The sequence below is a fragment of the Sceloporus occidentalis genome, unplaced genomic scaffold (genome assembly GCF_023333645.1).
Source record: "Sceloporus occidentalis isolate IW3139 unplaced genomic scaffold, rSceOcc1.0.p SCAF_4, whole genome shotgun sequence".
Classification (NCBI taxonomy): domain Eukaryota; kingdom Metazoa; phylum Chordata; class Lepidosauria; order Squamata; family Phrynosomatidae; genus Sceloporus; species Sceloporus occidentalis.
This window is the reverse complement of record NW_028316984.1, coordinates 192,747,841-192,771,666: the sequence shown is the minus strand read 5'-3', so window position 1 is coordinate 192,771,666 and position 23,826 is coordinate 192,747,841. Positions and strand designations below refer to the sequence as shown.

At 42.5% G+C, this 23,826-nt stretch overlaps 1 protein-coding gene across 8 annotated transcripts in view; it reads left to right on the top strand.

The window, feature by feature from the left end:
• SYNE2 (spectrin repeat containing nuclear envelope protein 2) overlaps positions 1 to 23,826 on the top strand; it is a 348,063-nt gene that overhangs the window by 21,921 nt on the left and 302,316 nt on the right. For 7 of the 8 annotated variants that reach the window (XM_089522735.1, XM_089522729.1, XM_089522733.1 and 4 more), the window contains exon 2: positions 14,221 to 14,344. In XM_089522735.1, coding sequence (XP_089378861.1) covers positions 14,266 to 14,344 — 79 coding nt within the window. In that variant the 5' untranslated portion in view covers positions 14,221 to 14,265. Of the gene's footprint in view, positions 1 to 13,688; positions 13,762 to 14,220; positions 14,345 to 23,826 lie in introns of those variants that run through there. The other variant, XM_089522728.1, reaches the window with a different exon arrangement.

The following is a 23,826-nucleotide window of genomic DNA, read 5'->3' as shown; positions in this document are numbered from 1 at the left end:
CCCACAGGTCATACCAAAATCCATAACTTTGGCCCCAAAACTTGCCCTCAACTTATACAAGAGATCAATTTACAGTCAAGTATATATGGTAGATTTACAATATAAGCTAAAACAAAATAGCTAAACAGTGTATAGTACTAAAGTTTTTTTCAAAATCCTTAAATTTGCAAAGCAGTTAAATTTCCCCTTCCTGACCCATTTTGCTCCTTCAGATAACAGGAGACAGAATGTTCTCAAATGAGATGGCCTGGTTGACATCTCTTGTGAACTGCCTACAGTGCGTTCCTTCTCTAAAGCACATGATGATCTTCTGGTGAGCTCTCTGGTGTTCCAGTACAATGAAATAGAAAGTATCCATAGAGATAAAAAGTTTGAACATCGCTGATGTATATTATCTCAGTTGCCTTTACAACTTGAGTTGAAACTCTGCTTGTTTTTGAGCTACAACTCCTGTGATGCCTCACCACTAGTTGTGCTTGCTAGGTTACATGGGGGATGCAGTCCAATAATATGTGGAGGACTCTTGCTTGATATTCCCACTCTTGCCTCCTTATAGGATGGCATACTGTATATACTTGATTATAAGTCGACCTCATGTATACGTTGACGGCAGGTTTGGGGGCAAAAATGATGGATTTTGATATGACCCATGGATAAATCGAGGGTAAGATATAGGGACATGTAACAAAGGATCTATTAAGCAAAAGAAAACAATGCCAAAGGACTTACAAAATTCCAGCAGGAATAACTATTTGTACTCATACTAAATAATGAATGAATGAGAGAGTAGAAGGGGGTCAATGCTTCCAGGATAAAGTACACTCTTCCCTTTCACCAGGGGATGGTTCATATATATATATATATATATATATATATATATATATATATATGAGTTAAAGTACAGTACTTACATTGACCTGTAGATAAGTCAACTGAGATTTCTTGGGTCAATTTTTTGACTAAAATACTAGAGTATGCAATTATACATGAGTATATATAGTAGTTTTATTATTTATACCATGTATCAATAATGAAGCATGTGAGCAGTGAAGTTGCCTCCTTTGGAGGTTTTTAAACAGAGGCTGGATGGCCATCTGTCTGGAGTGCTTTGAATTGTGTATTCCTGCATGGCAGGGGAATTGGGGGTATCTTCCATCTCTGTGATTTTTAGTGTGAGCAGCATTGGCAAGTTTGGTGATTGATTTGTGTCCAGAACCTTCCACAGGCTGCCACCTCAGTTGTTACCATGGCTGAATTTTGTACAAGGAGGAAAAGTAGAGGAGCTTTTGCGGTTTCCCACTTGACATTGGCTTCAAATCAGGAAACCTTAAAACAAACATTTCCGGCTTTTAAGGGTTTTTTGTGGTTTGCTGCTGAAATTTGGCACCATAAACTTTTCCTGCTTGTTTAAAAGAGCTTTTTCTAGTTTGTTGTTAAAATGGGTAGCCAGGTACTTGAAAATACTATTTCCATTTATATCCAGATTGCAGATGGGGAAGGTTGGGAACCCAAATTGGTACATTTGTAATTGCTTCAGACTCAAAAAGCTTATAAGAGAAACAGGATATTTTTCCATTCTTGTTGCTAGTTGATCATTGGTGTACTATTGTAATTTGTGTCACCAATATGGTCATCATAAGCTTCATTTTATGGTGACATTAGTAATGAAAGACCTCTGAGGCATCATGTTATTAAGAACCTTGCTGAGATCTTGCAAATTCAAGGCTGTGGCTTCTTTTATTAGCCAATCCATCTGTATTTTGTACTTCCTCTTTTCATACTGTCTTCAATTTTATCTGGCATTATTATATTTTCCATTGAAATGAGTCATCTTATAATAGTCCATAGTGCAATAGCCTCAGTTTAAGTGATCCTACAGAGAGTTAAGGCTCAGTTTCCTCTCAGATCCATTCATTTATCTTTTTGGTGATCCATAGCATCTGTGGACCTTTTCCCCGCTCAAGTACCATAGTCCAATGAGATGATTCTCTTCCTGTCAGATTTCTTCACTGTCAGCTTTCAAACATACATAGAAATTAGAAGTACCATGGCATGAGTGATGCAGACTCATATTCAATGAAATCTCTTTACACATGAGAGAGTTAGCTAGTTCATTCATAGCTGGTGTTCCAAGCCCTAGGCTGCATCTGCACTGGAACGATAGTTTGACACCACTTTAACTTACACGACTCAATGATATTGAATTCTAGGATTTTTAGTTTTGTGAGCTATATAGCCTTCTTTATCAGAGAGCTCTGGTTCCACAACAGAGAAGAAATCCCAGAGTTCCACAGCATTGAGTCATGATAGTTAAAGTGGTGTCAAACTGCATTGTTTCTGTAGTGCAGATGCAGCCCAAGCCGTCTTCTCAAAGATTTGCCATTTTGGTTGCAAAATCACTTGTCAGCCACTACCTGGCCTGCTCTTCCTTTCAAATACGTGCAGCACTTTGACTTGCCTTAATAAAAGTAGCACTCCAATTCTACCGTTTCCCATAAATGTTTTTATTATCTTTATTAAGCACATTAGGTCCTCCCCATCTCATGGTCCTTGAAAGGGACAAATAAAAATGGTGGTGGGGAGGGAAGAGACAGAACATTAGAAGTCAGAGAGTCATAGAATCATAGAGTTGGAAGAGACTGCAAGGGCCATCCAGTCCAACCCCCTGCCATGCAGGAAATCTCAATCAAAGCATTCCCGACAGATGTTCATCCAGCCTCTGTTTAAAGATCTCTAAGGAAGGAGACTCCACTACACTTCGCGGGAGTTTGTTCCACTGTTGAATAGCCCTTACTTGTCTGGAAGTTCCTCCTAATGTTGAGGTGGGATCTCTTTTCCTGGAGCTTGCATCCATTGCTCCGGGTCCTAGCCTCTGGAGCAGCAGAAAACAAACTAGTTCCCTTCTCAGTATGACATCCCTTCAAGTATTTAAACAGGGCTATCATATCACCTCTTAACCTTCTCTTCTCCAGGCTAAACATCCTCAGCTCCCTAAGTCGTTCCTCATAGGACATGGTTTCCAGACCCTTCACCATTTAGGTCGCCCGCCTTTGGACATGCTCCAGTTTCATCGCCCCCCCTTTCGTTCCTTATGTTTTTGGCAAGCAAAACCATTTCCTTAGGGAATGGTCAGCCCAAAGCATAAAGTCTACCTCATGAAAAGGCAAACAGGCACATTTGTTTAAAAGAAACTGGGTTTCTTTGTTTATCCTGCTTTGTCAGCCTGCCAAGCTAACATTGCTCTAAATTGCCACACCTCTCCTCCTCCTCCTCCTCCTCCTCCTCCTCTTCCTCCATCCTTACTTGGTAGCTAGCCTTCTTCTTGGGTGGGGAGTGGAGATCTGAAGGAGCAATTCGTGTCCCTTATGAAAAATGGAAAATCAAGGTTGATATTTGAAATTTATACTTTTTTGGAACATTTTCAAACCATGGATGCTTGAATCTGTGTATAATAAAATCCTTGTATAAGAAGGGTTGACTGTACTGTGTACCCTGAGTCTGACCAGTTGTGGCTTTCTTAATATTCACCTAATTGGATTCCAAGCAGTTGCGTCACAAGGGAGCGTGTGGTGGTGCGGCCTGCACCAGGTGACACCCCAGAAGGGGGGGGGGTGACACCCAGTCGGGCCCTCCTCCATACTCCCCCTTGTGCCATCTACATGTGTGCTCCATCTCCCCGTGTCATCCCGCACTCCCCCGTGTGTGCTCCCACCTTCCCCATCATTCTGCACTCCCACCTCATCGCAACTTCCCCACGCTCCCCCCTGCACTGTCCCCCATGGCTTCACTGACAGGATGGCATGAGAACCTAACTGATTGCAAAGATTAAATACAAAGCAGGTGCTGTATGAAAGGCATTATTGCAGTGGGAGCTGTGTTGGGGGAAAAGACAGTTTAAAACAAAAGCGCCTCCATTTTAAACAGGGCTATCATTCACCTCTTAACCTTCTCTTCTCCAGGCTAAACATCCCCTGCTCCCTAAGTCATTCCTTACAGGGCATGGTTTCCAGACCCTTCACTGACTAGGTTTTATTGAGAAGGATGGGTGTAAAATGATATTGACTGACAGTGTCTTGGTTCTCCTGCTAGTCTCAATAAGAATACTCTAGATCAGTGGTTCTCAACCTTCCTAATGCTGTGACCCTTTAATACTGTTCCTTATCTTGTGACCCCCAACCATACAATTATTTTCATTGCTACATGCAAATACTGTATGTGTTTTCCAATGGTCTTAGGCGACCCCTATGAAAGGGTTGTTCGACCCCCAAAGGGGTCCCGACCCACAGGTTGGGAACCACTGCTCTAGATCCATTCATTCCATGGGAATTATCTGTGTTGACTCACTAATGAACAGTTGATTCAATGGGTCTACTATATTTGGGATTAACCAACAGAATTTCAGCCTGTGTGTATGTATATGTCTATAATTCAAATGACTTTATTATTTTTGTGACCACAGAGTTTCTGCTTTTGGATCCAAGACCTGAGAGACTGGACAATTTTCTCTTTTGGGCAATAACTCTCAGAATTCCTTCAGTCATCATAACCACTGGGAGATTCTGGATGGTATAGACTAGGAAAAAAGGTGCTTTTCCAAGCTCTGGATCTTCCACTGTGTTACTTCAAGACAAGCAAAGATGGTGTGTTATCACTCCCCCTGGGGTTTCCAGCAGCAGGTCTATTTATATAATGTTGGCAGGCTTCCAAGTCAAACATAAGGCAGTACAATGGCTCCCTCACTTCTTTTGGAATCAATAAAATCTTGCTCTTTTTATGTTTGATTTACACACACCAATATTTCTGCTCACTTAACTGGCAAAGCTAATCTTCCCATCAAATTTACAGCATCTGCTCCCCCCCCCCCCGCCTCCTGATGGGCTTTCTTCTGCTTTAAAGGTTGCTACCATGGTTTCTCCATTTAAACTGGACCAAGGCCAAATAGTTAAAATATTGTTTCCCCAGAGATTTGGTATCTGGGGCAAGTGAGGTTTTTTCTCTCACCCAAACTTGGAGGCAATGAATGTTTCACTCAAAAATATAATTAGCCACGACTGGTGTATGTGCCTTCTTCAGTTCACCTGTTGGTCTGTGGTGACGCCATAGTTTTCTTAGGCAAGGATTACTCCAAGGTGATTGTGACAGTGCCTTCCTCTGAAATATATCTATAGCACCTGGTATTTGTTGACTGTTTCCCATCCAAGTACTAAGCAGGTCTCACTCTGCTTAGCTTCCAAGATCAGATGGGGATCTGGTGCCTTTAGGGTAATTAGGCCAGATAACTAGCCATAAATCCAGGCATTTAATTGCAGTCGTGAGCATGTTAGATTAGGGCTGGGGAAACCCAGATTTGAATTGCTTCAATCCATGAAACTCACAGGTGTCACTGAGCTAGTTCAGGGCTTGATAACTTGTGACCTTCCAGAAGTTTTGGACTATATCTTCCACCATCCTTCTGCCTAAGACTTCTGGGAGTTAATGTTCAAAACATTTGGTGGAACCAAGATTTTTATTGCTGGCCTAGGACCGTTACAAACGGGCCTTTACAGCGCCCCCGTCACGTGCTAGGGGTTGGCCGAGGACCTAGCGTCCTTACCGGCCTCACCCCTAGCACGTGACAAGGGCGTAAAGATGGCGGCACCCTATACACATGGGCACCGCCATCTTTACGTGCTGGACGCTTAGCGTCCGCACGTCACGCCCCGGATGTGATGCCGCGAGTGCACAAGTAGCGCCTCGCGGCGTCCCATCCGGGGTGCAAGAAACGCCATTTTGGTGCTTCTTCTTTGCTGCATCTGGGAACCACTCAGTTTGGCTCCTGCGGTTCCCGGATGCAGCAACCGGCACCGGCGGCGGCAGAGCGCCACTTTTTGGCGGTTTGTAACCCGCCTTAGTCACTCTGTGCATGGCCTGTCTCACAGGTTTATTTTATTTTTTTTATTCAATTTATACTTTGTGTTTCTCTCACCAAGGGACCCAAGGCAGTTTACAAAATTTAAAATACAAACTGGCTAGATTATATTTTGTTAATCCTTATTCCTATTCCTATTCCTGTAAAAACCTCATACTCCTTTACTCCTTACTCCTACTCCCATTCTCCAGGCCTGGTTTATAGTTGGCTTAGTGGATGACATTGTCCATACCTGATGAATATTTACTTCCTTGCTCAAATCCTGGAATAACGTGGAGCTGTCTTCTATACAGTAGCAGTTATTCTTGCCTCCTGGCAATGCAACCTCTCCCTTTACACAATTAGACAGGACTGAGGAACTGTGCATGATTAGTAGTGTTTATGATGACAGTTTTAAGATTCTGCTTGGATTGTGTCAGGGAAACCTTGTGCTTGCATCTCAGCATCCCTTCATATATATAAAAAGATGGAGAGTGCATGCATTCTATTTAGTGTCATTTCATTGCAATGGGTATAGAGTGTTGGACAGATTTGACACAGTGGCTTAATTTCTTTCAAGGTGTGCTTCACTTCACTGAGTTAAATATATATTGGTTCTCTTCCCCTTGTAAATCACCATGACTTTTACACATCCCTTGCTTGAGCTGCACTTATATGATACATAGCATGTACCTATTTTAAAACTGAAAGCTGCTCAGGTTAGAGGTCTATCTACTTTGTAAACATGCTTTGCATGCTGATAATTCTGAATCAATTGAGAGGTCCACAGAGTTCTTTCAGAAGGCTTTGTTAGAAAGAAATAGATGTGAACATAGTTGTGAGCAAAGTCATAGAATCATAGAGTTAGAATCATAGAGACCACAAGGGCCATCCAGTCTAACCCCCTGCCAGGCAGGAACTCACAATCAAAGCATCCCCAACAGATGGCCATCCAGACTCTGCTTAAAGACCTCCAAAGAAGGAGACTCCAGCACTTTCCCAGGGAGTGTCTTCAACTGTTGAACAGTTCTTACTGTCAGGAAGTTCCTCCTAATGTTAAGGTGGAATCTTCTTTCCTGTAGCTTGCATTCATTGTTCCATGTTCTAATGTCTGGAGCAGCAGAAAACAAGCTTGTTCCATCCTAAATGTGACACCCCTTCAGTGCCATTCAATTCTGCAGTGGTCACACCTATTAGCAAAAGTTATTGGTAGCTTGCTATTGAATGGAATCCATCTGGCACTAATTTGCTGCCCAAGGTTAGGGCCGGAAGTAACAGCCCAGATACGCCTGCTTCAAGGTGTCATCGGCATGCAGCATTTAGACACCGCATGTTGCGATGACACCTTGAAGCTCTGGGCACCTGTCTAGACATGGGCGGCTTCAAGGCTCTCCAGTGGTGTGGTGTTTATATGCCACATGCTGCTGGAACAGCTTGAAGCCACCACGGGGCTGTGGCAGGGCAGCAAAAGCCACCTTTTTGCCAGCCGAAGGAGGAGTGGATCTTTTCTGCTCCTTTTCCAGCCGGGTTAAAGGTGGATTGGAGCTGCAGTGTGTGGTTGCATCTTTGGAAGGGGCAGCTTCAAGCTGCCCCTTCAGGGCCGTTTGTTTCCGCTCTTAGTTTCTGAAAAACAGAAGTATTACGAAATGGGATCCCCTAACTTTTGAATAAAGTGGTATGGCCTAGGTAGAGCTGTACCACTTCACATTAGATAAACTTTAATGGCCAGTTTACACATTTGTTCGTATCAGATGGTGTATTTTTCTCTACTATTTCCCTTAGACTGGAGTTAATTGCATATTTAAATTAGAGCTTGAAAATGTTACTTCTTGGTCTATAAGTCTCCAGATTCCCCAATTGGCATGGTCATTGACTGTACTAACTGGTTGTTTTTAAATCATAGTCCAAAAAAAGTAGTTTTCCAAGATCTGCTCTAAATATTTCTTCATGAAAATAAATTGATGGCATGTAGAAAGCTGGCATGTTTTTTTAAAAAAGAGATTAGGTTAGCTATCTCCTTGATATGCTAATATTCTGTGTTTAGGGAATTGTTGTTGTTGTTCTAATATGGCAAAATATTCAAGCATGCAATCTCCTTTTCCCCACGGGCAAAATAATTTGGTTTAAGTCCAGGAAAAACAGAATCACATATTTCTGTTGCTGCACATGTAGATTGGCCCTAAGATTATAACAGAACAAAGAAAAATAAGTTGCTGGCAGCAGTTTTATACTGCCGATGTTGCTTCCCGTGTGTCCAAAAATAAAACAGGCATGCTGTCTGTTTAATATTAAAAATGAAACCAGAAGCCAGTGGTACAAAGCCTTTAACAAAACTGCCATTTTATCTCTGAGATGTTTCTTCCAACTTGGCTGCACTCCTGAAGCATAACATTAAATTTTGGGGAATGTTCCTTCAGCATTATGGAAAAGAATTGCCATATAGCCTGGGAGTAAAAGGATGCAGAATTCTTGCCCAGATCATAAACAAATATTCTGGGGAAGATAAGTGGAAGAAGCACCACAATACAAATTATTGCAGTCCTTTTACAACTCCATTAAAAATCATAGAGCCAAAGCAGTTGTGGTTTAAAGGATGGAAAGCTGGCTTCCAGTGCAACCTAACAATGTGTTAAATTTAAGTTCTTCTTCTGCCAGTTTCTTCATTACCAGTTCATTGTGGGAAGCTGTTTTGACATGGCGGCTGTCCATCCTATTTCAAGAAAACTTTTAGCATCCAAAAACATTGGTCATAGAGAACAGCTGCCTTATACTGAGTCAGACCACTGTTCACACTAGGGAGTTTATCAGACTCAAGTTTAGGACCCTGCAATTGCGCTGAGGAAGTGTAAAGAACGTTGCGAAATGACTGTTTTGCGCCATGTCTTACCACATTGCTTGCTTTTCCATCATTCCCCCGTAACGTTATGTTAGCATTACAATTGCGCGAAAGTTGCGATTTGCTTGATGCGAAACCATGCATAGCGGAACTGTCCACTACACCAGCGCCTTTCATTTCTGTCGAGCATTTCTCATCAAAATCCTTGTGCATGCCCTTTGGAGGCTTTGTTGGCATTGTGACCTTTGTGCTTCTGGGGGAGTGAGGGGGTCCCCCCCATCTTTAGGGTCCTATTTAGCGGAGGGGAGGGGGAGAAGGAAAGAGCCGAAGGAAAAAGGGGAACCTGGATGCAAAGGATGACAGAAGGCAAAAGAGAAAATCAGGGTGGCTTTTGGTGGATGGAGGAGGAGGAGGAGGAGGAGGAGGAGGAGGAAGGAGCCATGGGAAGAAGGGAGCCACGGAAGGCATCCTATAATGGAGCAGGAGGAGGATGAAGGACCCAGGGCAGCTCAGAGGGAGGTGAGGGTCGGAAGGGAGGAGGAGGATTGCCCAGGGAAATAGGGCTGTGGAGAGAAGCTGGGGATGTGGGGAAATTGATGCAGCAGGAGCAGCCTCTTTTGACAATTTATGCACATGATTTTTGGGGTGCTTGCTTTCTTCTTGCTCCTGGAACTTAAGCACCATTATTGTTGTTGTTGTTGTTGTTATTTGTGTTATATGCGGGTGCTACAGTCAGAATGCCTGCGCTGCATTTCCCTTTTATTCCCAACCGATTCCATGGGTCAGTTGGAACTGACAGGTCACTCTCTCTCAGCCTCAGTGGAAGGCAATGGCAAAGTGTAAGCAGGAGGAAAGAGGGCAGTCAGGTCAGGTCAAAGGCAGGGCATGAACAGAGCTCCCATCAGGCACTTTCCTCCCTTTTTAAATAAACTATTTTTGGCAAAATGAGCACATGTTTTGTTGTGTTTTTCCTGAGGAATATATATTTGCCCTTTGCAACAGTATCCCTTTGCTGGAAGTCAGCTAATGAAAGGAAAAGGGAACAATAAAAGGGCACTTTTTCCTTGGAGAATCCATGCTAAAATGCGAATGTAACATGCGAATGTTACCTTTGTAGCTGTTGTCAATTAGGCAATTGGCAAAACGATACATGCTTTTGCAAGGAATGCAGGGATAGCTCTGAAGTGCTTTTAAAGTCATAAAAGAATGCATGACAATCGCATCCTTTTCTGGCATTTACGAGGTGATGGATTTATTATTATTATTGTTATTGTTATTACATGTGCAAGAGGCATTCTGGGGTGGCAAGGAGTGGGGGATACAGGATGCATTAACTTGCATTTTGGGGTTGAAAATGGGGCCAAGGGCAGATCATAAGAAGTGTGTTTGACAAAAATGAGCACGCTTTGGGGCATTTTGTGCCTGGCTCTTTAACAAAAAGGAGGGGGGAAGGGTTAGGGTTAGAAGGGGCTGGACTGGATGGCCCTTTGGGGTCCCTTCCATTTCTAGGGTCCTACTTATTACTTCAGAGAAGAAGAAGGGGCTGGACTGGATGACCCCTTGGGGTCCCTTGCATAGTTTAGATTAGATTTACCTATAGGTACAGACCCCATTCCCCTCACATATACATATACATATACATATACATAAACATATACATATAGAACACACACATCCATATATATATATTCACACACACCCATCTTTATAAATACAGGCAGACAAGACAAATATACACATATATGCCAGAGACACATACCAATAAATATCTCTGCATATTCACAGTATCCACAACAGCTGATAACACACACGCGTCTTTATATTCACATTTATTCCTCCGGGACAGAAGAAGGGGGCGGACTGGATGCCCTTTTAGGGTCCCCTTGATTTGTCGTGTCCTATTTCACACATCAAGGCAAAACACACACACAAACACATATATATCTCTGCACATATTTACGCAGAACACACATCTACACACACACACACACACACACGGAGTGGATGACCTTTAGGGGACCCTTAAATTTCTAGCCTCCTAGGTGTTCATGCAGGGCAGAATAATGGGGTTGGAATGGATGACCCTTAGGGTCCCCTTAAATTTGCAGCCTCCTAGGTGTTCATGCAGGGCAGAGGAATGGGGCTGGAATGGATGACCCTAAGGGGTCCCTTAAATTTTTAGCCTCCTAAGTGTCCTTGCAGGGCAGAGGAATGGGGTTGAAATGGATGACCCTTAGGGGACCCTTAAATTTCTAGCCTCCTAAGTGTCCTTGCAGGGCAGAGGAATGGGGTTGAAATGGATGACCCTTAGGGTCCCCTTAAATTTCTAGCCTCCTAGGTGTGCATGCAGGACAGAGGAATGGGGATGGGATGGATGACCCCTAGGGGCCCCTTTCCTTTGCAGCCTCCTAGGTGTCCATGCAGGACAGAGGAATGGGGATGGGATGGATGACCCCTAGGGGCCCCTTTCATTTGCAGCCTCCTAGGTGTGCATGCAGGACAGCGGAATGGGGCTGGGATGGATGACCCCTAGGGGCCCCTTTCATTTGCAGCCTCCTAGGTGTGCATGCAGGACAGCAGAATGGGGCTGGGATGGATGACCCCTAGGGGCCCCTTTCATTTGCAGCCTCCTAGGTGTGCATGCAGGACAGAGGAATGGGGATGGGATGGATGACCCCTAGCGGCCCCTTGCATGTGCAGCCCCCTGGGTGTGCATGCAGGACAGAGGAATGGGGCTGGGATGGATGACCCCTAGGGGCCCCTTTCATTTGCAGCCTCCTAGGTGTGCATGCAGGACAGAGGAATGGGGATGGGATGGATGATCCCTAGCGGCCCCTTGCATGTGCAGCCCCCTGGGTGTGCATGCAGGACAGAGGAATGGGGCTGGGATGGATGACCACTAGGGGACCCGTTCATTTGCAGCCCCCCGGGTGTGCATGCAGGACAGAGGAATGGGGCTAGGATAGATGACCCCTAGGGGCCCCTTTTATTTGCAGCTTCCTAGGTGTCCATGCAGGACAGAGGAATGGGGCTGGAATGGATGACCCCTGGGGGTTCTTTTTATTGGCAGCCTCCTAGGTGTTCATGCAAGACAGGGCAACCCCCCCCCCCGTTGTTCTGTAAAAGGAAGGCCAGCGGAAGGGAATGGGGTCAAAAAGCAGCCCAGCATCATGGGAACTTTGCAATCAGTAACTTTAGCGCTACGTTGCGCTGCTGCCTACCACACCAAACCATTTCACAACCCATTTCGCAAGATAACGTGAGACCATGGCCTGGCTTCCACTTTTGCCCGCAATGCCCAAAAAGGGGAGGAATGACGCTTAAATTATGGGAGCGTTGCGCAACGAGCTCCCATAGAAATGAATGGCGTCTGGAAGAACATCGTGCTTTCGCGTTATTGCACAACGTTAGTGACACTAACATTGCGCGACAGACAGGAAAAATTGTCAAAAACTCGCATCTGATAAACTCCTAGATCAGTACTGAGTGACGGATAGCAGATATCCAGTGATTTTACGTAGGAGTCTTTCTCAGCCCCAAGAGCCAGTGTGGAGCAGTGGTTTTAGAGTTGGGCTAAGACTCTGGAGATCAGGGTTTGATTCCCACCTTGCCATGACCCTCTCAGCCTCAGGGGAAGGCAATGGCAAACTCCTTCTGAACAAATCTTGCCAAGAAAACCCCTTGATAGATTCGTCGTCATAAGTAGGACATGACTTGAAGGTACACAGCATGCGTACGCACACACAGTCTTTCTGAACCCTATCTGGAGATGCCCGGAATTAAACCAAAGACCTTCTACGTAGAAAGCAGGTAGTCTACCACTAGGCAAAGCTCTTTCCCATGCATCCTTGGAGTTGCTGAAGGAATTAAAGATGCCTTGAGTTACTTTAGTGTTTAAGAGCTCTGTTACATCAGTCAGGAAATCCATTCAACCTGGATGGTTGAATCTGTGTATAAAGAATCTGTGGATACAGAGGGACGACTGCACATGTTGTGTTAAACCATAGTTTAGACTTATGTGTGAACATGGCCATTATATTTGGTGGCTTCTCATTTTCTCTTACTTTAACGACAGTGGACCAAAAGATACATACTTAATCTTTATAATTTTTTTTTATCAAGCCAAGTTACCACTTAGATCTGATCTCTATGTATACATATGTCTTGTCTTTTTCATCCCCCCCCCCCCCCATATTAGACCATCTTGAAGCAAAATGTTCCATCAGATAACTGTGGGTTGTGTCAAAAGCCATTTCTAGAGTCATTTGTTTTCCAAGATTTACATAGGAATGTGTAAACAGAAATGAAGGAGTTCGTTTCTCCAGGCAGCCTTAATGAATTTAGCTCTGAAGCAATCACTTGTAATAAACAGCATGAACTGGGCATCTATCACAATAGCGAGTGATGTAAATTTATTGCTTTGTGTGTATGTGTGTTGGATCAAGGTCAGATTTCTTTGGCTTCAGTCCATTTTTTCCAGCAAGTTTTCTATGTGTGTGTGTGTGTGTGTGTGTGTGTTTTAAAATTTCTCTGCACAAAATTTCTCTTGTACAGTGCTGTCCATGACCTTTTTTCTCTCCCATTTGGAAGACATGTAGATTCCTAAATTTGTTGATGAGATGAGAGGGATGGTGGGTGTTTTCCCTAGGAAAGATTTCAGAGTTGGGGGAAAAACAACAACTTTGTTGCATATAAAATTTAAAGAGGTCCATTGTGGTCGCTAAGCTACAGATACATCAAGGTTGTTCTTGCTATGTCAGGCAATGTCTCTTTCTTGGTTACGTTTTAATCTTTTGTCGGCTCAGCTCCTTTTGTTTCCAACCTGCTGTAATAATTGCTGACCAAGACAAGAACTCAGTAATGGGAAAGATATAACGAGGGGGGGAGCGAGAGGAAAATAAAAGAAGTCCCCTCAGGGTAGCAAGGAGGCTCAGGCTCCATCAGCTTTCTAAACTTTCTCCTTCAGATCTTTGTGCTGCAGATCTTTGGATTCAGATTTCTTCCCTGTTTTATAGCAGCGGTTTTTCCAGACATGGAGGTGAGCCAGCTGTTAGAAATAGCACCCAAAAGGATAGCTTATGACTTTGTGATTAAAAAAGAAGGCATAGTCCCTGATCAGACAATCTTAAGAAAACACTGTGCAATATTGCTCTTGGTTCCTTTGCAAGTATTGATTGTGAGACCCAGCTTGATGCAGCGGTCTGAGAGTTAGACTATGACTCTGGAGACCAGGGTTTGAATCTCCACTCAGCAGTGGAAACCTACTGGGTGATCTTGGTCAAGTTACACTTTCTCATCCTCAGAGGGATGCAAATGTATATCCCCTCCTCTGAACAAATCTTGCCAAGAAAACCCTGTGATACGTTCCCTTTAGGGTTGCCATAAGTCAGAAACAATTTGGAGGCATACAGCAACAACAAATTGATTTTGTAGAAGAGTTCCAGTCTAGATGGTCTATTCATTCTGTTTTCTTTTGTTCTCTTTTCTGTTCTTCCAGTTTGTTTGTTGAAATGAGTTCACAGTGACCCAAAAGCCTTCAAACATGGAACCTCGCAAACCATCACCGGCTGATGAAGACCAGTCTTCCAGGGAGATTGATGACCTCCATTATTCGCTGCAAGGTATGTTCTGTGTGTGCTTCACTGCTAGTTCAATCTCTTACTTGTAGGGTTGCCAAAGTGAAAACTGGAGAGTGCTCCTGTATCTTTAATGCAGTACTTCTCAAATAGTGGGGTGGGCCCCCCAGGGGGGACATGAGGCTCTGTTATGCAGAGGTGTACTTATAACAATTTTATAGACAAATGATACTATTTACAGTCGCGCGGGGGGCGCGAAATGTTTTATTCTTCCTAGGGGGGCATGACAGAAAATAACTGAGAAGCACTGCTTTAATGGTTGTGCGCAAGAATGAATTTCCTTTTTTATATATATGTAATTTTTATTGATATCGTTTTAGTTCCCAATAAGTTTCAGTCAACATCTAACATACATATAACAAGAAAAAAATACATAAACAAAACACAACACACCTAACAAATAATAAACTATAAAGTGCTACACTATCCAAATCCTAGACAAACTATCAAAATATACAATTTACAATACTTACACAAAACACACTGCACTATAAAAACCATTCACTCCTAACCATTCATTACTTCCTATTTCCAACCTTGAGCTATTTCCTCTGAGCAAAAATATATACAGCCTATCTTAAAACAGAAAAGAAGAAGAAAAATTGTAAGTTTTCTTTCCCACTTTCTTATTATTCTTTATTTTTAACATATACAAATCTTTAGTTAAATCTGCTTCCAAATATAATACAAGTTTCTTTCCTTCTGTCTTTCTTTCTTGTTTTAATACTTATATTATGTCATTCAACCTCTATTCCCATGAGCATGAGGGAATTTCAACAAGTCTTGCTTGTTACAACATCTGCTGAAATCCCCTCTTTTACATAGTCATTAAAAGTACAGGAATCATCTCTCATTTTCAATCTACTGACCCTATTTAGATGGGATAGAATGGAACGGAACACTAATGAAAGAATGAGTCTGTTGCTTAATCTAGTTTAGCATTCTAGAGTTGGGGGGAGGGATTACTTTTTGGATAGGTCCTAGAATCCCTGAGCCAGCATGTCCAGGGACACTGGGAACTGAAATAATTAAAATGGTAACTGTTACAAGCTCTTGCCTTGCCATAGTACCCAACTATATGCTTCCAGGAGGTGCATCAACAGACTGACTGTTGCTATTGTTACCTTATAACTTGTTGTCCATGACCTCTGAATTTTCATTTAATACCTTATGTAGAACTTTTGCACATGAAAAACTTCCCCAACCCAGTGGCTTTCATGTGTGTTGGACTATAGCTCCCATCTTCCCAGAGCCAACAGGGATAGTAGGAGATGTAGACCAACAGATGTGGTGAGTATCAGGTTCAGGAAAACTGGCATGGGATATTTCCCTCTCTTGGTAAGTTAGCTGTAGCTTTTACTACATTGGGATGTTCTTACAAAATCAGTTGAAGATAAACAATCCAATCCTATGCTTGTCTACTCAGAAATAAGCATCACTTATTGTAGTGGAATTTTCTCCAAGGCAAGTGAGTACAGGATTGCTACCTTAATGTGTCATTTATTTATTTTAGCTACATTTATATCTCATCTTTTCCCCAATGAGCTCAATATTGTATACAGGGCTCTCTTCTTCAACCTCACAACAGTCCTGCAAGGTAGATCAGGTTAAGAAAGGTTTGTTAGTCTAAAGACATCCAGTGAATTTGATGGCTCTGAAAATTAGATCTTCTCAGTCTAAATTCAGCACTCTTAACTGGTACCTCACAATGTTTTTCAATCAGTTGAAAATGTGTTTATTGAAAAATCTTTATCCATTTCTGCTGGAAAGCAAACATCATTGAATTCAGAGGGGCTTACTCCCCAGCAAATGGATATAGGATTGAAGGCTTAGTGTGTCATGTATTTTGGTGCTTTGATTTAGATTTCCTGCATGGCAGGGGGTTGGGCTGGATGGCCCTTGCGGTCTCTTCCAACTCTATGATTCTATGATTCTGTGGTGCTGAAAAGTGTTGGGTGACCTTGAATTAGTTCAGAAATGGAAATGAGGAAGCTGTCCAGCTGTTGTTGGACTGTAGCTTCTAGCATTCCTCCCTATTGGGGTCCATCTACATTGGAGAAATAATGCATTTTGATACTGCTTTAAGTGTTGTGGCTCCATTCTATGGTACCCTGGGATTTGTAGTTTTAGAAAGTCTTTAGCCTTCTGTGCCAAAGGGTACTGGTGCCTCACAAAACTACAAATCCCAGGATTCCCAGGTGGTTAAAGTGGTGTCAAATTGCATTATTTCTACAGTGTATGGCTATGCTGGCTAGGGCTGCTGGGACTTGCTATCCTACAAAATCTGGATGTGCATATGATTCCCATACTTGAATTAATTGCATTCTTGCAGCCTGAGCTATTTTTTCCAGGCAGATTTTGCAGTGATAAAAATGGAGTGGTAGAGCTCCCATTGTCTGAGTTTGAGCTCAGTGGAAGAAGAGAGGCATCAAAATGTAATAAAGAAAGAAAACGTAGCATCTTGGAACTAGGGAACTGCAGGGCAGTACAGTAGCTAATTGAGTAAATAGTGAGTCAGAAATTCTTAATTCACAATCACTTGAGTAGTAGTATGGAGATTTCTTTACAACAGGTGTGGGAAATATGCCGATACTTTTGGACTCCAACTCCAAGCAGCCCTAGCCAGCATAGTGTATAGCTAGTAATGCTGAGAGCTGCAGTCCAAAAACATCTTGAGGGCTGAATGATTGCCAATCCTGCCTTATCTACAAAACAGGAATTACACTGTATCATGCTTGTTAAAATTACTTCTTTGGACTACAAAACTGGTTGGGATTTAAGAAGTTTGGTTTCAAAAAGTAACTTTGCAAAGCTTCAGTCATGTTGCCACTAGTGGTTCAAGAGCAAGGCAGGCTGTTAGGCAACACCAGACATGCCCTTGATTGCATTCCCTGTATCCCACTTTCTCTGATAATAATTGCTCAAGAGATTTTATTTTCACAAGGTTGGTTATGAAAGAAGGAGTTCCTGGATCTTTTAATTGTGGTGTTTTGGGAGGGCCAGCATTCTTTGCTGTTTATTCCTGCTTTCCTTTGCTGAATTTTATTGTTGCTGTGTACTATTCTCAAGGGAATGTCTGTGTTCAGGCAGTGCTGCAGGTTGGCAAGTCATCTGCTATTCCTCCTTTCTGCAAATTAAAACGTGCTTGTCTTCCCCCTTCCCGCACCTCCCATACTACACATCTTGTTTTTCAGTTCAGAGGAAAATGCCCAGCTCTTTTCTGAGTATATTCACACTCATTCTCAAGCCAGAATTTTCCAATTTGAATAAGCAACCATCAGACTTTCCAGTATAATTATTTTGTTGTGTCACGCCCAAATATATCGTTTACTTCCGAAATATATGGTGTTCTGTTGCATTTTGGCTTGCTGGAAACAAGACAGCATGGTCTTGTGCATAATGGATTTACATTGCCTTCTAGATGTTGTTGAACTGCAGTTCCCATCATTGTTCACTATCAATCTGGTAGCTTAGTGTTGTGGTCCAACAACATCTGGAATTGCAGTCCAACAACAGCTGGAGGCCACTCAGTTCCCACCCATGCTGTGCAGTTAGTATTTGATAGCTCTTGTTGGAAGCAGAAACAGCTGAACAATTCACAGACCTGCAAGGCTTGCTCTCTCTGATCAAATTTACTGCTTCTAAGGGTTGGCTTGCTTTGCTTAATAGCAGTGCTGGTAAGCAAAGGAGACCAAACTGTGCTCCTGTATGCCTCTCTGTGGCTAAACCTGACTTCCAGAACTAGCCACAGAAAACAGTACCCGAAGACTTTAAATATGATCAAATGAGAATCATAATCCACAAAGTAATGGCTCCACACTGACCATGAAATCTGAACCCAGCTGTCTGACATTCACAACAAGTCACAGAAATGGGAAAGGAAAGAAATTGTTTTAAGACATGGTTCATATTGCAGGGCTTTTACATCACTATTGTGCCTTGAACTACAACAATCTCTCCTAATGCTACTTGTGAGGCTCAGTTTATGGGGACACCTCATTGTCCACTGTACTAGCAGGACAACTTGAATTTTTAAATTGGAAATGCTGGGGACAAAAGCCATTTGGACATAAAACACTCTTGGTACTATTAAGATACGAAGATTTCCTCCTCAAATTATATGACCATATGAAGCTACTGTATGTTATTGGGCCAGTGATGAGCAACTTCCATAGATCCACAGCCATTTTTTCTACTTACAGCCTGCTGGAGGTTGCACTGTGCAACTGTGACCTTTTCCTTTTAAATAAGGTACATACTCCCTTCTCACCTTGTTTACAAGTGTATTCACATTTCTAGGAACCTGAATCTGCTCAGAAACAGGACATACAGGGTGCCAGAGCATTGTTTAATTGATGATATTTTCTCCTGGTCAGATGTAGGTGACAAATTTAGGCACCTAATTAAGTAGGAGATCTTAGAGGTAGTAGAGCTGCAACACTGGACTGCGAAGATCTGTATGTGGTCAGCATGCTGTTGCCAATGCTGTGCTGGTAGGTTGGTCCATGTAGCCCAGAGCAGCCAGAAACTATGTTGGCTGGTGAATTCTGGTAGTTATGATCCAAAAAATGCACTTACCTTTAACCTAGGAATGGAAATTGTGTATCCTTTGGGCCACATGTGTTGGAAGTGCAGGAACATTTAGCACTGAAAAGTCAAGAATGCCTCAGAGCATGCAGTAGTAAGCTGGTTAGTAGTATGAGTGGCCTAAAATGTCCTTCTGCCTGCTCCCTCTGTGATATAAATTGATACTCTTAGGGATGTTTATTATTTATTTATTGTACTTATATAATGGCTTTCTTCCAAAATGGGATCCAAGGCAGTTTACAATAATTTTAAAAACATTCAACTGAAACGTTAATTTACAAAAGTTAAAAAGGAATGAAACATCAACCTTACTTTTAAAAAATGGTTAATATAGCTAAAACACTAAAAACACTTAAAACACATTTAAAACACAGTTTCAATAAAAAATTAAACTATGTATGTAGCATGCCACTTCTCACACTGCAACTCCACAGTTAAAATTCAAAAGCTTGCCTAAATAAAAATGTCTTCACCTGCCAGCAGAAAGACAAGAGGAAGGGGGCCAACTGGACCTCCTGTCGAAGGGAGTTCCACAGCCTGGGAGCAGCCACAGAGAACGCTCTCTCCTGCCTGTGAGGTTGGTGGGACTGTAACAAAGCCCTCCCCTGCAGATCTGAATGCATACTTTGGTTTATACAAGATGAGGTCTTTCATTTCCACCTCTTCTCCTTCCAAGAGTCCTCTCTGTTCTTCCTGAGAATGCAGCTAGATTAGATTAGCACCCTGAGTAACTTTCCTATGTTTAGAATGGAATTGCTGCAATAAAGCCTTTACTTCGTTTCTCTAAGGCATTGGTGTCTTTGCTCCTTAGTCTGGATATCTAACTGCTGCATGTACTCTATCAGCATTAAGCCCTTTGGTGGCCTTGACACCCCAGCTTTTTTGACTAGCCAAAACCCCCATGCATTTTCAAGATTTAAAAACCCCTATTAGGGCTATTGTAAACTGTTTCAGGATGCTCTCCAAAATAACCAGCTTCTCCCCCCCCCCCATGCCAAAAAAACAACAACAAAAAAACAAAAACAAAAAAAACAACAACAGTCAGAGAGGCTACAGAAAGTGATAATGGTTCTTTCTGTCTTCATATATTTTGATTTTGTTGTTAGCTTCCTTAGTTTTGGAAGAAAGATGGAATATAAATCAAATTAGTTTCAGTGTGAGTAAGACTATGGCCTAATCAATACAGTGGCTGTTGCATTAAGGAACTGATAGCTAATCTACTTGGATTGGTAACAGGATTGGCACAAAGAACTGCCTTTCCACCATCTTTTCACAGTTGTTGTTTAATTTTCTAGGTGATGATTTTGATAATTAATTAATTGATTAAAATATTCATATCCCACTGTGTATCTGAGGAGTGCTGGTGCATGTGACAAATGGCATAGTGTAGAAATGTCCAGAATTAGGCTTCTTTTCAAAGGGTCAGTGCACATAATGATTGGCTTCCTGCTTACTGGTCATGTAAAATTCCTCCATGCACTTTCTAGCCTGTGTGCTATTTTGTTTTCTATTTACCTTGCAAACTGTTAATAAATCAGAGTTATAACAGCATGCAGAAAGTTTATACTTCTGTGTGGGAGCAGAGAAAGAGGCAAGGTACATGATTTGCAATGTAAAAAAAGATCAAATATATTCTTTAGTAGTTTTTTTCTACCCACACTACATAGAACAATTTGGTACCACTTTAGCTGCACCTTAGCAGGCTGAATTCTGGGATTTGCATTTTGGTGAGAAATTTAGAATTTTCTGCTATAGGACTCTAATGCTGCAGATCATTCTAGATATGCTCTACATGGGGCAACCCTTGTACCATACCCGGAAGCTACAAATGGTACAGAATATGGCAGCCAGACTGGTCACTGGCACGTCCAGGACCAGTCACATTACACCGGTACTTAAAAATCTGCATTGGCTACCCATTCGCTTCCGGGCACAATACAAGGTGTTGGTTATAACCTATAAAGCCCTACATGGCTTGGGTCCAGGATACCTTGAGGACCGCCTCTCCCCATACATTCCGCCCCGCACCCTCAGAACATCTGGGCAGCAACTACTGAGGGTTCCAGGGGCCAGATTAGTCTCCACAACAAGGAGATCATATTCCATCGTCGCCCCGACCCTCTGGAATACGCTGCCCACTGAGCTCCGCTCGGCCACCTCCCTGGCCCAGTTCAGGAAGGAGCTGAAAACCTTCCTGTTCCAATCAGCATTCCCCAATACAAGTTCAGCTAGTCCCCCTCACTGACAGCAAGGGTAGCTGGCTTAAGTGGTTTTAATATTGGTTTTAATAGTTGTATTGTACTTGTATTGTTTGTTTGTTTTGATATGCAGATGATATTGTATTGTTTTATCCTGTTGTTCACCGCCCTAATCATGGGAAGGGCGGTATACAAATAAAATTTTTATTTATTATTATTATTATACCTACCCACACTGGAGAAAGTAAGATTCCTTTGATGTCATGACAGTTAAAGTGGTATTAAACTGCTGTAAGCGTGCAGTATGGAAACACTTATAATTAGATGATTTGAGTCTTTTTTAAAAGAAAATGTCATCCAAATCATTATCATCACCACCATCGTCATCATTGCCCCATCTAATACAGACTGAGCCCCTATTCCCCGATCTGCCATTTGGCTGACCTTTGTCTTGTCTGGATTATGCTTCAGTATGTTTGCCCTCATTTAGTCCCTTAAAGCCATCAGGACCCAATTTAGCACAGAAACAGTTTGCGTGGAATTAGGTGGAAAGGAGTAATAGAGATGGGTATCATCGGCTCTGGACGGCCTCTGATAGCAGCTCCATGTATATGTTAAAGAAGCATGGGTGACAAAACAGAGCCCTGTGTGACCATAGAGGCCAGCATCCAAGGGGTCCAATAGGAGTCTCCCAGCCCCACCACCTAGGTTCAGCGCTTCAGGAAGGAATGGAGACAGTGCAAAACAGTGCCTCATAGTCCCATCCCATTTAGGCAGCCCAGACGGTTACCATGGTCAGTCCTATCAAGTGATGGTGAGAGGTCTAGCAGAACCAACAGGGACACACTCCCCCTTTCTAGTTTCCATCATAGGTCATGTCAAGCATATTGGAGTAGACATGGTGGCATGATCCATATGTATCTCTGGCTGGCACTCTCTGTTTCCATGATAATAGTAGAAGAGAGTTTCTTTGCTCTGTGGCTTGCACAGAAACAGAACTGGCTGGTAGAACATAGATGACTCGGAGCTTGGAATAGTTCCTTTTTTAGACTACAACTTCCAGAATCCCCCAGTTAGCATGGCCGCTGGCCATATAGGCTGGATGAGTCTGGGAATTATAAAAAAATAACTTTCCCAATATCTGAAGCTGGAGTAGTCCACCTCTGCTCCACCTGATCACTCTCTTACCTGTGTAGGATATTTAGTTGCTCATAGCTACTTGGTAAATTTTTATATACAAGGCTATTCTGAAGCACCGAATGATTGCTAAACATTGCTATCATTATAATTATATACCTTTCCCTCTACCTTATCTGGCTTTGTTGTAGTAAGAACAACATGTGGTTTCAAAGCACTTTGAGAATCTATGAATGCTATGATGAATAGCATGGAGGATCTGTATGAGTTGCCTGTGGATTTTATTATAATCTTGTTAGCAGAGAAATTTGATGCTTTGTTTTTAGGTGCGAGGGAACATGTGGATTTCATTCCCATTATCTTTACATGCATTTATAACTTCCCATACACTCAGATTCGTATAAGCCTAGGTCAAACATCAAATCCTTTCACTGACATGATGATACAAATCCATGTACAAATAACGCTGATCTTTATGACTATTTGCTGTGGTGCAGCACCATCAGTGTTTAGCTACCAGATTTTTTCTCCCTTGTTTCCTTAGAAAGGGAAATTGTTTCAGGTGTGGCTCCTTTGCCTATAAAGGTGCCACACCTGCCTCCTTGAACAAAAATGTAGTTTGTTAAGTACCAAGGGTGGTGAAACAGACAGGTTACAGATTCCATGATGAATCAGTGTTTTCGTAAATATTCTTCGGCTGCTATGCAACCAACATGAGAAGTGAGGAAACTACTGGACAAGACTGAGTTTGTGGCCATGTTCAGGTGGTAAAGCTTTGTTGGGTGTGCACTGCATGGGACTAAATGCACCTTTATACAACAACAAAAGCCCTACACAAAAAAGTAGATGTCTAGGAGGAAAATAGGACATAGCATTACTTCTTGATATGCTGGGTCTCTGTGCATTGCCATTAATAATATTGCTGGTTTCACAAGTCTATAAGGTATTGGACTGTTAATGGCTTGTTGTAGCTGCTGCTGCTGCTAACATCACTCTACACCAGAGGACCTTAGGGTAGGTAACAATGAAACAAGGTTCTCTGTGCATTGCCATTAATATTATTGCTGGTTTCACAAGTCTATAAGGTATTGGACTGTTAATGGCTTGTTGTAGCTGCTGCTGCTGCTAACATCACTCTACACCAGAGGACCTTAGGGTAGGTAACAATGAAACAAGGTTCTTATCTCTTTTTTGGGCCATTGGTCCTAAATATACACATAAGCATTTTGTTGTTATCCATCCTCCAATCGATCACGACCCATGGCAGCCTTGTAGATGAGACATCTCCAAGACTCCCTGTGCTCCCTCTGCTCAGGTCCTGCAAATTCATGCCCATGACCTCCTTTATAGAGTCCATCCATCTAGCATGTGGCCTTCCTCTCTTTCTGCTTCCCTCTTCCTTTCCTAGTGTTATTGTTATTTCCAGTGAGTCGTGCCTCCTCAAGATGTGGCCAAAATACAACAGCCTCAGTCTAGTCACCTTGACTTCCAGAGAGATTTCTGGTTTGATTTGCTCTAGGACCCATATGTTTGACTTCTTGGCTG